Source organism: Gymnoscopelus microlampas (genome assembly GCF_963454915.1).
Source record: "Gymnoscopelus microlampas genome assembly, chromosome: 2".
In the NCBI taxonomy this organism is placed as follows: domain Eukaryota; kingdom Metazoa; phylum Chordata; class Actinopteri; order Myctophiformes; family Myctophidae; genus Gymnoscopelus; species Gymnoscopelus microlampas.
In genome coordinates, this window is record NC_139939.1 from 13,710,399 (window position 1) to 13,725,115 (window position 14,717).

General features: G+C 41.0%; 1 protein-coding gene across 1 annotated transcript in view; it reads right to left on the reverse strand.

Moving 5' to 3' along the window:
* LOC311058056 (uncharacterized protein) overlaps window positions 1–14,717 on the reverse strand; it is an 83,043-nt gene that overhangs the window by 13,716 nt on the left and 54,610 nt on the right. The window contains exons 16-25 of the mRNA XM_084075359.1: window positions 9,766–9,967; window positions 9,509–9,607; window positions 9,058–9,095; window positions 8,105–8,148; window positions 7,168–7,334; window positions 6,128–6,259; window positions 5,916–5,954; window positions 4,886–5,005; window positions 4,340–4,483; window positions 4,080–4,217 (exon numbers count right to left, since the gene is read on the reverse strand). Of these exons, the coding sequence (XP_083931485.1) occupies window positions 4,080–4,217; window positions 4,340–4,483; window positions 4,886–5,005; window positions 5,916–5,954; window positions 6,128–6,259; window positions 7,168–7,334; window positions 8,105–8,148; window positions 9,058–9,095; window positions 9,509–9,607; window positions 9,766–9,967 (1,123 nt within the window). The remainder of the gene's footprint in view (window positions 1–4,079; window positions 4,218–4,339; window positions 4,484–4,885; window positions 5,006–5,915; window positions 5,955–6,127; window positions 6,260–7,167; window positions 7,335–8,104; window positions 8,149–9,057; window positions 9,096–9,508; window positions 9,608–9,765; window positions 9,968–14,717) is intronic.

The window sequence follows — 14,717 nt, forward strand, 5'->3', positions numbered from 1 at the left end:
TTAGAGTTAGACATTGCTGTACCGGCATGCTGCTGTCATATACACACGGGCTACAAATTCACGCCCACTTTTGACACAGCGCCGCTACTCGAGGTCCTTTAGAACGATGAACTGTAGCTCTCAATGCAATCTCTATGAGGCATTGTAAAATACCGTAATTTCACTGGTTAACTACCGAGGCTGTAGCGATTTTTTTTGTGTTCTAATAAAGTGTCCCATTTGTTTGATGTATCCTTTTTAATGTGACATACCTGCCATCTCAATATACAACCCATAATATACTATAATATTCTCCATCAGTGTCTCAAAAGTTCTAGCATCTGAAATCTAAGGTTTAAGTGGTTGCATGGTATATACGTCACAGACGCATCCCTTGAGGTTTTCAATACCCAGATACATTTGTGTCTCTCATGTATCATTTTTATAGGCTATTTATTTGGACAATTATCCAAACAGCATCTTGCAAGACAATTTGTATATTAATACTAACCTGGAGTATTCACTAAGTAGTTGAAAATGTCGGGATATGTCACGCCTCCATTTAGTTGGGTTATTTCCCCAACTTGCATTCAGGCAAGTTAATACAACAACGGTAAACCCACGCGTTTTAATTTGTCATGTACCGTCGGAGCTCTGTGGTGGGTAGAAACTTAATATAAGCCTCTGAGATGTTCAAAATATAGAAGTATTAACAAAGTCAGTCGGGATTGGGATGAGAATTCCCCACTTCAGAGTGGACGCTCGGCGCTCCTAAAGACAGTAATGTCACTGAAATGTAACTACTGTGTCTGTCTGCCGTCTACCCTCTGCTGTGTTAACATTATGGGTAACTAGGGATGTGCGATATGTATCGGCCAATATAGTTGTTTTTAAATAATCGGTATCGGCCTGATATCGGTAACGGTCTCAAAATGGGGGGGGGGGGGGGGGGGGGTAGGTGTCGGGTTTCACATGGTGTACAGACGTGCGCGCTGCCTCTCATTCACTCAGACAGAGACCGAGTGTGTCTCGTTGTGAACGCTGCACGGCAGTGCTCGCGTGTTGCTCCACTCGTTAATTCATTTGCTTCAGGTGTATAGAGCGTGGCAAAAATCCTGAAGGGGGCGTCAACAAGTGTCTTTTGGTAGCGGCGGACATCTTTGAGGGGTAAAAACCAGGTTGACTTAACATTGCCCCCCTCAAGTATGTCTGCGGCTACTATACCACACCCCCCGTGGTGACGAGTCGTTGGCACGCTCTATAAGCCCAGCGAAGCTTATTAAAGTAGTGATTGGGCTAAAGCAGAGCTTCAAGAACTGTGTTCCAAAAATAAACACGCCACCCCGGCGATTTTACTCATATGGATATAAAGCATCGACTGAAGGTGTAAATGTACACATTTACCCAAAGAGTAACACAATATAAACACTAGAAACGAGTCAAACAACCCAAAGACTACATTTCCCATGAACGCGGCTGCTGTAGGGACAGTGATATCAGACCCGGAAGTAGCAGTTCTTAAGACTTTTAAGGCAGAATTCATTCCATTTTTCGCCAGAAACAGGCTGTATCAAATATGAATGAATATCATAAACGATGCAGAGCCACCCCCCTGACAAAAACGCTGGGGTGGTGTGTTTATGTTTGGAACACAGTTCTTATATGACGTGATCTAAGTCCCAAATGGGGATTTCAACACAAAAAATAAAGCCACAAACCCGTGAAACATTACCCTCTAGTCACATCAGACTTCAGTGCTCTATAGAACATGCTAATGAGTGCTAAGTGCTAACAAGTAACAACAAACAAATGTATGCTAGTAACACACACACACACCCCCACCCACACACACAGTGTAGGACGGTGGTTCTAAAAGTGGGGTCCGGGGATCCCCAGCTAAATGATGGGTAGTTAGGAACCAAATGCACCCTTATGGGTCTGTAACTCAGAATGTACAAATCAAACCAAATGGACCCTTATATGGGTCTGTAACTCGGAGTGTACAAACCAAATGGACCCTTATGGGTCTGTAATTCAGTGTCCAAATGGAACCAATTGGTCACAATTTTCAAAGATAGGCCTACTGGAGAAACTTTTCAATAGCATACTAGATTCTTTTTTGGAAAGATTTAATGTAGCCTACTCTCAGAGAGTCAATATGGTTTTAGAACTAACAGATCAACATCTCAGGCATTGATGGAATCCATTGAAAGAATCACAGATGCAATTGGAATATTAATTTACCTCAAAAAAGCTTTTGACACCATCTATCACAACATATTAATGAACAAACTGGAGAGAATTGGTATTAGAGGCATTGCAGTAGACTGGATTAAAACAAAGTTATTTGGACAGACGTCAACAGTTTGTGAAGCTGGGCAAATACAGCTCAAATCATTTGGACATTGCTTGTGGCGTCTCCCAGGGGTCAGTATTGGGGCCCAAACCTTTTATTCTTTACATCAATGATATTTGCCAAGTTTCTAAGCTGCTGTCACTGGTACTTTTTGCAGTTGACACAAATGTTTTTTTTGCTCTGGGGATTATCCAGAGAATAATATAACATCATTTGGAATAAACAAGCATTGCTGTATCAAATTCAGTGTTTACACGTGTTTTTCAGAACGGATAAAACAGTTTTTTTATCGATCATATCGACATCGGTTATATCGGCGTTATCGGCCATAACAGCAATATATTATATTGGATATCGATATCGGCCAAAATGTCTCATTGGTGCATCCCTATGGGTAACCCATAAAAGTGGCAAATTAATTGTGAAACACATCAATTATTAAGAAAACAAGAAGATATGTTGACAAAGACACTCCATACATTTGGAAACATATTTTTATTTAAATCAATATCGTCTCCAGTTAATGTAGGATCATTTTAAAAGTAGGCTAACTCTCATATCCTCTCATAGGGAATGCATTGTCAGTTGTAGTACATCGTTCTAACGGACCTCCACTGGAGGCGCCGTCTCAAACGTGGGCGTGAAATTTGTAGTTCCTGTGTTGGTCTATAGAGCGTCGCAGTTCCGCCATTTCCTGGTGCCGGAAGTAAATACTCGATGCATTTTTCCCATTGACTTTTCCAAAAATATTTATATCAATCAATTTAAGCCTAGAATCAAGCTATCCAGGATAGCGGTGAATCATGACCATAAAACCTTTTTTTCTGTGATTTTTAAAATTTTTATATTTAATGATATGATACTATATTTAATAAATACCCTTTGTTTTGCCGTTTTCAAAAAAGTTTTTTCACAGAATCAAACGTTTTATGGTCATGATTCACCGCTATCCTGGATAGCTTGATTCTAGGCTTAAATTAATTTATATAAATATTTTTGTAAAAGTCAATGGGAAAAATGCATTGAGTATTTACTTCCGGCACCGGGGACTGCGATGCTCTATAGCAAGTGCAATCTGTTGCTTCTGTTGCCTGTAATGTTTGTTTTGGAGCACCAGAGGGCAAATTGACAGCTTAGGTATAGAGCGTCGCAGTTCCCGCCCACTTCCAGTTGCCGGAAGTAAATACTCAATGCATTTTTCCCATTGACTTTTCCGAAAATATTTATATAAATTAATTTAAGCCTAGAATCAAGCTATCCAGGATCCTGGTGAATCATGACCATAAAACGTTTGATTCTGTGAAAAAACTTTTTTGAAAACGGCAAAACAAAGGGTATTTATTAAACATAGTATATCGTATCATTAAATATATATTTTTTTAAAAATCACAGAAAAAAAGTTTTTATGGTCATGATTCACCAGAATCCTGGATGGCTTGATTCTAGGCTTAAATTCATTGATATAAATATTTTTGGAAAAGTCAATGGGAAAAATGCATTGAGTATTTACTTCCGGCACCCGGATTCTGCGCAACTGCGATGCTCTATAGAAGTGGTGACCGAAATATGCGTTGTGATTCGGTCCAGTAGGTACCTGACCTATAGGGGTTTTGGTACCCAAGCCTACTTATAGGGGAGGGGAACATAGGCTAATCAAATACAAAATAAATATGTTTTTTTTTAGGCATGGCGAATGGCTTGGGCATCCCTGCTCCAACACATGCAACTGTAACGTGTTTCTCACCATGTTGTGATTGAGAACCAGGATGTTGTGGACCGTTCCGATTCGCTCGACCAATTTCTGGACCTCTGAGGATGCGGTGGGCGTGTCAGGAACATTTCTGATCACCAACAGACGATTCCAGCCTACCAGCCGTGCCTCCTGCAAAACATTCCATTAGGGGTGTGCCGATTTTTGAATAGCCAAAGACATCATAAAATGACACAGATGCGACCCCTTCCCGGTCAAATGGGTTAAGGCTCAAGGCCGCTCACATCTCCTACCTTATCTACCATCGCTGTAGTATCCATGGTAACGGCGTTGGGCGGAGGAGAACTGGGGAAGTCGTTTACGTTTCCCACCTCGTCTACCGTCTCAAAGTCCAGGAAGTTTGGGAGGTCTTGGAACTGATCCTCCTCTAACTCCACCTGAGGATGGCGATGAAATAGATGAGAAGACACAGGATAGAATACAACCCTTTTTTTAAACTCTCTCAGTGCCACACAACGAGATATCCCGAGTTGTTTTTAATGCCCTCAGTGCCAAGAACGAAAAATCCTGAGTTAAAAAAAAACAAAAAAAACAGCTCCATCCACTCCTTGTAACTGAAAAAGGCTGTATCTCGCTTCCTAAGCACTTTTTTTTTACTTTGAAAAAAAAAGAAAAATTGCTGGCACAGTATGAACATATTTTTTTATTTCATTGGCACTGAGAGAGTTAATTGACCTTATCATTGTTGGATGGGCGAATGCCCGGGCCGAGCGGTGCGAAGCGGAACATTATTTACTTTTCTAGGGTTTGCCTTGGAAAAGAATAAAAAAAACAACAACCTTAAAATCCAGCTGGTCTTTACTCGGTTCTTTTCCAGCAGCTTCATCCTCGCTGATGACCTTCTCATCAGTCCCGTCTCTCAGCTCGCCCTCCTTCAGCTTCCTGGAGTGCATTCCGTCCTAATTTCACCAAACGATACGATACGATATTTGGCTCACAACTTCGATACGATATCGATACGATACGACACGCTCTTTTTATTATGAAAATATATGGAGGAGGAAAAAAGTAAATGCAAACAAATAATTCTGTTTTTGCATTATTCAGACATGCAAACTTGTAGCTTTTCAGCTACAATAGCCGTTTTCAATCCAAATAGGGCAATAGTGTGACACCTGACCCGAAAAAGAAAAAAACATGTTGTCACCCTTTTCACCTCGGGGCTGTTTGCATGCCTGATTATAATGATTGTAAAAAAATAAAATAATATATATATATTTTTTTTTTTTTCAAAACGATATTTTTTTCCCCAAAACGATACATATCGTCACGAAAACGTATCGCGATATATCGGCACACCCCTACATTCCATCATCAATTAACCACATGAACCCCAACGTCCCTATTCTGGCCATGTCATAATAAGTGTAGGTGAGCATTCGCTTAAAATAGCAGATTGTGTGTTGTGAGCTTGTAGTAAGGGGCCACAGTTAATCAAACTAATCAATGTAATGTGTACTTGTTTGGCAAGGAACGTAGTGAATTTTAATTCTCATAGTTGCCTTATAGTGTGATTACAAGTCACTGGGTGTCATAAGTAAATGAATTAAATTGTGCTGTTCTTGCCATTATTGTTACGTTGTGCTTATCTACCAAGATATTGATTGATTGATTTGGTGGCTTGTAGATCTGCTCTTTAAGGGAAGCAACACCATTGCACGATGGTGTATACATTAAAAAAAATCTGTTGTAATTTATGCATTTTATGGACTTTTGGGTCAACTTCTGTTTTTAAATGAGTCATATAAATAAAGATGGCTTGACACTAAGTCTGCCATTAAGCTAAGAGGGAAAGACTACAATACTTACCCTTGACATAGCTGGACTCAGAAGATTGTACAGCGCCACCTGCAGTACAGTTAGATTATTTTCAGGATTGGCATTTATAGGTGGACAACACAACATTGAAAATACATAATATATATTACATATGACAAAATGTTTACACCATGGAATCAACAAATGCGAATAAACTAGAGCGTAGATAGAGACAGGATTGCAGATTAGGGGTAGAAGCGTACTGGTGTGTTGAGACTGATGGCCAGTTCTAAGTTGGTCATCTTTAGTTCAGAGTCATTGATTTTCATCGGGGCGACGCTGTGGTTCTTCACCATCTCCTCAGCCATCTCCGCGTCTGGCATCAACAGCAGCACCTAATGGACAAACACCAGAAATAATGTATTTTTTAAGTCAGTCATTTATTTGTGATGTCTAAAATAAATGCATTTATTCATTTTTTGCACTGTGCAATTTTTGTTTACAAAGCGTAAAAGGCACACAAAAAAGTAATTTAGAATGATATGTTAGGATAAGGATAATTCCTTTTAACAGGTCGTTCATGAAAGTCCTTGCGGTCTTGTTTCCAATGAGAACCTGTGAGCAATTAGGGGTTAAAAGTCTTGCTCAGGGACAAATTTCATTTCATCAACACATATGCTGACCTGGCCTGGAATCGAACCTGGGGCAACCAGGGCCTCTGGCTCCCTAGGCAGGCTCACTAACCATTCAGCTATGGCCCTGTTCCAGTGTTCAATGCCAAAAAACACAATTAAATCCGTATTCACAATTATTTGGTTTGCAACGGTGTCTCTTCCCAGTGGCACCGGGAAAGATCTCCCTAGGGAGACGCTCGGGGAGGCATCCGTACTAGATGCCCGAACCAGCTGGCTGGCTCCTTTCCAAGTCAAGGAGCAGCGGTTTTACTCCGAGTCTCACCTTATCTCTATCGAGCTTATTCTTTCGGTAATGACCCACACTTGAAAATTGTGAATACAAATTTCCTTATCACCTGTAATCTTCCCCACACCTGTCCTGAACAATCACGATTCATATGATTTGATACCACCGTGGGGTGTGCTTAACAAATCTATTGAGCGTATCTATATTCAACAATGATTATGGAATATAATAACATCAGTTATACAAAATCTCTTATGCAGCCTTGTGAGAACACAATATCAGAATGGTCTGTCCAGCACTCATTGCTGATGAGTGCCAATAGGAAAATGTAGTTTTCAAAACCCTCCCCTGCAATGTGTGTGTGTGACGCCTTCACACCCACCTTTCCTAACTGCGTAGCCAGGATGATGTCAGAGGGCGCTCCAAACGGCTGGCACAGTTTGATGACATCACTCTCAGTCCAGCCGCTCTCAGGAAGCCCAGTGATCAAAACCGTGGATTTTGAACTAAATTCCTCTTCTGTTTTCTTGTCAAGTTCAGGTCCGTTTCCTGTAGGAGAAAACACACAGCTGTCCTGCTAAATTTCTTGTTTAGTCAACCAAAACCTTTCACAGAGACAATACCTGGCCATCTTTAATGAGCAACAGAGTTAACATGGAGTGTAGGAGACGACCCGAGTGAGTGAGTTAGTGAGTGAGTGAGTAATATGAAGCAGGGGCAGCATGGGCATGTGGGCAGTACAGAGCAGAGGAAGACCATCTTTCTTTGGTGTTTCGCCTAACCCTAACCTTAACCTCAAGGGATGTCCGCTGGCCTAGCGGTCCAGGCGCATACCACATAAGCTGGTAATCCAGCATGACATCGCGTCGCGGGTTCGACTATCTATTTCCTATCAGCCTACTGTCCTGTACAAATAAAGGCATGAAAGCCCCAAAAAATATCTTAAAAAAAAAAAAAAAACATAGCCTCACAAAAACTATGCCTAAACCTAACCTTAAAAACACGCCCATCTGGGCGAAACACCTGAAAAAGATGTTCCTGCACAGTGCAGCTGTGCGTGTGTGTGCGTGCGTGTGTGGGGGGGGGCTGGTAATATTTTTCAATTCATTTAGGAATTCAGTGTTCCTAAATACATTTAACAATTTGCACACATCTACTTTTAGTCGCAAATGCGAGTGAAATGGTTACAGTGTTGAGGTCTGACGCTGTTCATTTCCATTACACTTCTGGGTAAAGAGGCTCTCAGGTTGACCTCTGTATATTGAATAAATACTGATGTATATGGTTTATTCTCTCCATGGGCTTTGGCATAATCTTACCTGAATCATCACCACCTATGGCAGACAGCTCCTGGATAGATGTCCTGTGAAGACACAAACACCAATATTTGATTGGCTCAGGGTATGTCATGAGTCCGGAACACCCTGGGGTACAAAAGCATGACTCAGCCTCCTCCTCTTAACATTCTCCTCTCTGCTCGCCAAATGCGCACAGAAAGGGGTGTCAGGTGAGTAGTAAACTCCGAACCTACTAAAACCGGGGTTCCATTCGTAACCTCTAGTTTTACCACGGTTCTACGTTTACTGCGCACTATGGGATTCATAAACTCCCCTTGAGGCAATGAGCCATACAACCCTAACAGGCCCGCACGCCACTCAGCCCCCTAGGCCCCACGGGCACCCCCAACCCACTGGGCTGGGGTGCGGGATAGATAATAAAGGTTAGGCCCTGACAGACTCTAGAGTCCGCCTTATTCACTAACAGGCAGACACGAGCCCGTCTCATAACTCAAAATGAGGAAACAGGGCCCCATCCCCTGGGACCCAGCCCAGCTGGTCCCATGGAAACCCAAAGAGAAGTCGAGAGATAGGGAGAAAAGGCCCCTAGCCTACTCCCCTCCCTCCACTGGCCCGGAGGCAGCAGCCACGCCTAGGACCGTGTGCGCCAAGGATGATGCCGCCACGCCCAGGCTGTAGAAAGCCGCAGAGGTCGATGGAGACGACCAATTTGCAGCCGCACAGATCTCCTGGATCGAAGCTCCCCTGTAGAGAGCCCAGGATGTAGCCATGCCTCTAGTAGAGTGAGCCCTCAGACCTATCGGAACTGGGGCACCACTACTCACATAAGCCAGTCTAATGGCATCACGCTGATATCCCATAGTGAGTAGTAAACGTAGAACCGTGGTAAAACCTCGGATGTGTTATGAGATGTGGGGGAGTGAGAGGGTATGCACAGCAGGCTTGGAAAAGAAGGGAGAACACATCTAACTTACCCTTTACTGACTGCTGTTGAATCGTCTTCTTCTGGTTTCTAAAAGAAACAAGGCAATAAATAACATGCATTTATACCAAGACAATAAATCACATACTGTAAGTAGAGTATTCAGACTTCAAATGGATCACACTGTATCTGAACCACTTTAACTCTATATATGTTGTTGATCCCTAGGGGTCTGTAATTGTTCACCTCTATAACACTCTCTTCGCTGAAAATAGCCGATCTACGAGCTCAAAACACCTCACGCTGTGAGGTTGTAGATCTGCTTTTTTCACTGAATATCCGGCTAGTATGACATGCCCAGGATAGGGATGCTCGGGTTCATGTGGATCTCTTATTGTTTCATGTTTTTCAATCTTCAACACGCATGCAAAATAAATGTTTGTCCCTGATGGAACTATCACTAAATATTAATATATAACTAAATGAATACAATAAATGTGAACCTTGGCTAAAGTGGCAGTAATGGGCTGGTCTCCGATGGAGAGGCTGCTACACTGGGCCAGAGCCAGAGCATCCTCTTCTCTCTCCATACACACCGATGCCTAGGAGGGAAGACAATCACAGTCAGTTTATTCTGCTATTTTCATTAAAAAATAAAGAGAATAATGTTAAGCGTCTATTAAATCGTAATTGAGGCCAAAAGTTTGAATTAATGGTGTTATGAATTTGAAGTCATATCACCCAGACTTAAGGAGAGTACCTTCTGTCCTTGGTCTGCCTCGCTCCCAGACAACAGAACCACGTTGTTGTACTTCCCGAAGTCCCTGACCCACGTTTTCACTTCTTGTTCTGTGGCCGTTGTGGGGATGCCCGTCAGGTACACCAGACACGCTGCAGTGCAGGATGGGGTGAGGGTACTCTGGATCTCTTTCTTGATTTTCTTGGCCGGCGGACCTTTGGCAGACTGGAAAATAAGACTTTTAGGGCTCTTTTCGACTATAAGAGCTAAGTCAGTGGTTCTCAACTGGTGGGCCGTGAGGATATTGCAAATGGCAAAACAATTCAAATAACTTGGCAAAACAGAACGGTTTTAATGATGATATAGCAATAACATTAAGAATGATTATTTTTTATGTCATGGAACTTTTTCTTTAAAACCTTGAAAAGTGAGTTTTCATTGTCACAATGCTAAATAGGAAGTATACGATAATTAAAATAAACATGCTCTGAAATGCATGCGGCCCAACCGTCTGACCACTTAACAGAAACGGAACAGAAAAAAAGCTAAAATATTAGTCAAAAAGAGCCAGAAGAGAGGCAACATTCAGAGTAAGGAAGACCCTGAGCTGAAAAGGCGTTTGCACCTAACTACTTTGGAGTAGTATTGACATGCCAAGGGTGCAATTTGCTCTGTAAAAGATTAAGAATTTCATAATTTAAAACTATATTATGTAACTTCAAATAATAGTCTATTAGACCCACTGTATCATCAGCCTTGGAGCTCCCTGGCTCAGTTCTCTTGGACCCAGGCTTAAGCTTGGTCTTCATTGGGGACTTGGCTGATGATGGTAGTTTGTGTTTTGTGTGTGCTAATCTGAGTTCCCAGAAGTCCTTGCCAGCTCCCGCAGAGTCATCATGTCTGGCAGATACATCGTGGGGACGTTTCAAACCATCGCGAGAAGAACTCCCTGTAGCTGCAGATTGAGGCAGGGGGGGGGGGGAGCGTTGATAAAGAAAGGCGACAAAGGGAGCCCAACGCAACCAATCGACATTGTGATCTGTAGAGCCTTGCTGCTAGGGAGCTAAACCTGCCCTAAAGGAGGTGCTAGAGAACAGGTAATGTGTTCACCAAAAACTGTGATCTGCCAATTAGATGAGATATCTTCTGTACAATTAGAAAATGGCTAGTGGAAAAGGACACAGGGTCATCAAAACCAGTGGGATTGACCAGGATGCCACACAGTCAGGGAATATTATAAAAATATTCAAACAAATTCAGGTGTCTATTAACACATTTTTTTGGAGTTGAAATTCAACTCCCCTAAGGGAACCCGTGATTGCTGCTGATAGTTTGGGTACTGCAACTTTATCTGTGAAAACTCAAAAAAGTATTAATTCTGCCTTAAATAGCGTATGAGGGGTAAAACTAAGTTGTTGTCTTTTTAAAATATATATATATACTGTATATATATTCTGAATCCATTGCAAGCATTTGTTTTGCGCCAAAACGACTCCTTGGCATAAATACTTCCATGCCTACTTTTCCTGCTAGTCGCAAACCCATTTTGTTTGTGTGAAAATGAATATTGCTCGGTGCAATTTCTGCCTATACTTAAAGTTATCCAATTTTCAGCAGATGTCATGGGTTTCACTTGGGGAGTTGAATTTCAACCAATACTCCCTGAATAACAAGACCTATTAGCGCCATATTGTGTATTCTAAAAAATAAAAAAATACAAAAGATCAAAACGATTTACTAAACCAGAGACATCTGTAAACTATGGGATCTTTGAGAGACCTAGTCATTGCTAGACTCTGAATCTGCCTAACTTTTCACCTCACTTTATCTGCCCAACAGAGTCTGCATGTGAACTTTCAACAAGCCAACATTCTTGAAAAACTATGCTCTGATCTGACCAAATAAACAAAGTAAAGGTGTGCCAAGAACTTGATCTTATAAAATATGTTGTGGTTGATTCCACTGACTTGTATGTAGCATCTCTCGTGTAGTATCTCATTTACCTTGGTGGTGACCATGATAGGAGATCCATGACCTCTTGTCCAGCCTTTGAGAGTGGGGACCCCCTCTGTGTTTGTCAGGAGGAGGGCTAGGGCTTGGAGGCCAAGAATGGGACAGGGAGATGGTTTGGCTGTCATCTTTGACCGGGGAGCGTTCCCTCCTAGAGTGGCCAGCAGGAGTTGAAAAGGCAAACACAGATGGGATTCTGTGTTTGCCAGAAAGAGAACTATGGGTTGGAGAACGCTCCTTGGTGTGCCAGGTGGTTTGGCTGTCATCTTGGCCCAGGGAGTGTTCTCTCCTAGAGTGGCCAGGAGGAGACGAAGAGGGAAAGGGAGGTGAAGATAAAATTCTGTAAACGGCAATAGTTTAATTTTAAAGTGACATCTTCCATGTTTTCAATGTTTCAGTGTTAAAAGTGCTTAAAAAACAACATACAATAATACAAAAATAAGTGATACTGACCTTGGTAGCTTGCGTTTCCACTCTGGGTACCTACACAGTACACACACAAAGTTGTTAGCACATTATTTAACACTATAGGCAAGCACTTTTCACATAAAATACACAGTACAGTTTTCAGTAATCATAGGGAGATTCATGGCTTCTACAAGACATTGGGCCCTATTTTGCGTGTCTTAACCCATATAGACCTGAGGCCGATTCTAAAAACGGCTTCTAAATCCTGACTAAAGTTTTCTGAAAAACGTAATGTATGTTGCTATATACTGTACATAACAACATCATCCCCAAAAGGGGTTCCTGTCCTGAAAGGTAGTTTCAAATAGGGGTTCCCGCCCAAAATAGGTTAAGACCTGGAGACGTGGCCAATGCTGTTTGGCCACTCAAAACAGACAAACAGCATTGGCCACCCCTCCAGGTCTCAAGTTAAGTCATAAGACCTGGTACTTAAGACGCAAAATAGGGCTCCATTGTGTTTAAATTCCGCCTTACTTGTTGCGTAGGTCTCGACAGGAATCAGAGTGTTCTACGCTTTTGACATGCTCAATCCAATCCTGGAGAAAAAACAATGAGAGAGAGAGAGAGAGAGAGAGAGAGAGAGAGAGAGAGAGAGAGAGAGAGAGAGAGAGAGAGAGAAATGTCAGGAGAAAAATGGCCAATCATGTGGACGCCAGTTAATTGCAGGCACAAATCAAACACATTAGTAAAAATGCAGATAGAAAGCATATTTAAAGTAGTGTGGCTCTTAATACTGCCATGGCTTGGGTCTCAGGAGGCAATGTAAGCAGCAGAAAATACAAAACCGTTCTGAGAGAAGTATTCCATTAACCTTTTCTTTTAAGACGCAGAACTGAAAACGTGACCCTATTTTTCAAATGTTCCAATTTTAATCTTGTCTGATAAATCTTTTTGTTTTTGTTTTATCACTTTCCCTTGTTTATCCTGTATGAGTTCTCTCTCCTGATTGGATTAAATTGGTATAACAAACTGAAAATATATTTTCTGTTTATTAAAGAACTGGACAGACAGACCCCTGTTACTTTTACTCAGAGCTATTTAACAATAAACTTTTTCCCAAAAAAGGAAATCACTTACACCCTTAGTTCTGATGTGCCATTTTTTTATGTTCTTCTTCTGTGCAGTTTGTGTTTTATTTCTTTATTGCATTGCTGGTCCCATTGTAAGCTTGTATTATTCTTATTGAACCTTTAATGTATGCTATTTAATGACTTCTTTCTTTAAGTAAAGGATTCTAAATAAGCCTGTTGGCTTCTTCCTTTTCTTGCACAATAACTTGTTTTCTTTTGATATGTATTTTTTTTATCAATTTTCAGGCATTTCCCCAGAAGGCCAGACATATCAATCACCAGGATCAATTTAAGATGGGGCTCTTGCCAGTAGCTAACCGGTGCATCAGATCATACTTCATCATTTCAATGTTCCGACTTATCTCCAACGGAACATTTGTTGCATGTCTCCCCCTCCGTCCTCAGTTTCCTGTCCTTCTAAATTACTACACTATTACTCTAAATAAAGCCTAAAAGTAAAACTATATAAAACAATTTTCTGAATAAAATTAACCATGCTGTAGATAGATGACATAAAAAAACAACCATAACCTGTAAAGCAACTACATATTGGTGGCAATCAATCATATTAAATTGACTGAGAGCCCAGATATGTCTCAATGTAAAATAAGAAGACTTGGCTAAACAGACAGAAAGAAAGGTTCTGAGTAATATCCTTCATTATTTAGGCAACTGAATGACAGCGACAATCAAGAGTTGATTCAGCTTCAAGCTGGACTGTTTGTTCTAAATTGCCATCAAGAAGAAATAAAAAGGATGTTCAACTAAATAAATTACATTTATTATAAAAATACATCGATTTCATATCCATACAATTTGCAGACGTATAATTGAGATTGCGAGAACTCATTGTCATTTGACAGTTTCACCATGACCAAGACTATGTAAATCATTATATCATTACTACACCCAAAAACAATATAATTAAGCTGACCAGAGATTATTTTCATTATTGATTCTGGTCCTGGTCCTTTTTTTAAATCTGTTATATTTAATGTTATTTTAATCAGAGTTATATAAAACGAATACTAAGATGTATGTAGGCCATAGTAAACTATAAACCAGATTGCGAAAGAATCCTCGTCTCTTTTCACCTTCAAAAGAGTCCTCTTGATATTGTAATTTCTGGCCTTGTTTTTTCCCTTCACCAGCCACTTATCATAATATTGTTAAACGATCCGATTATATATCTGACATTCAAACCAATGAGAACTGGTAGCCACTGGTCGGCATTGTAGTTTGGAACCAGGGATAAATCAATTGGTTTCAATTAAGGACAACACTGAGCAGAATGACAAAAGATGACATATCTGACAACTGCCTTCATAAAGCGAAAGACTTAAATTCAAAGTGTGCAGGTATTCCTTTAAAGAGACCCATAGACAATGACACAATGACACGTTGGCACTCACCTTAACATGCTCA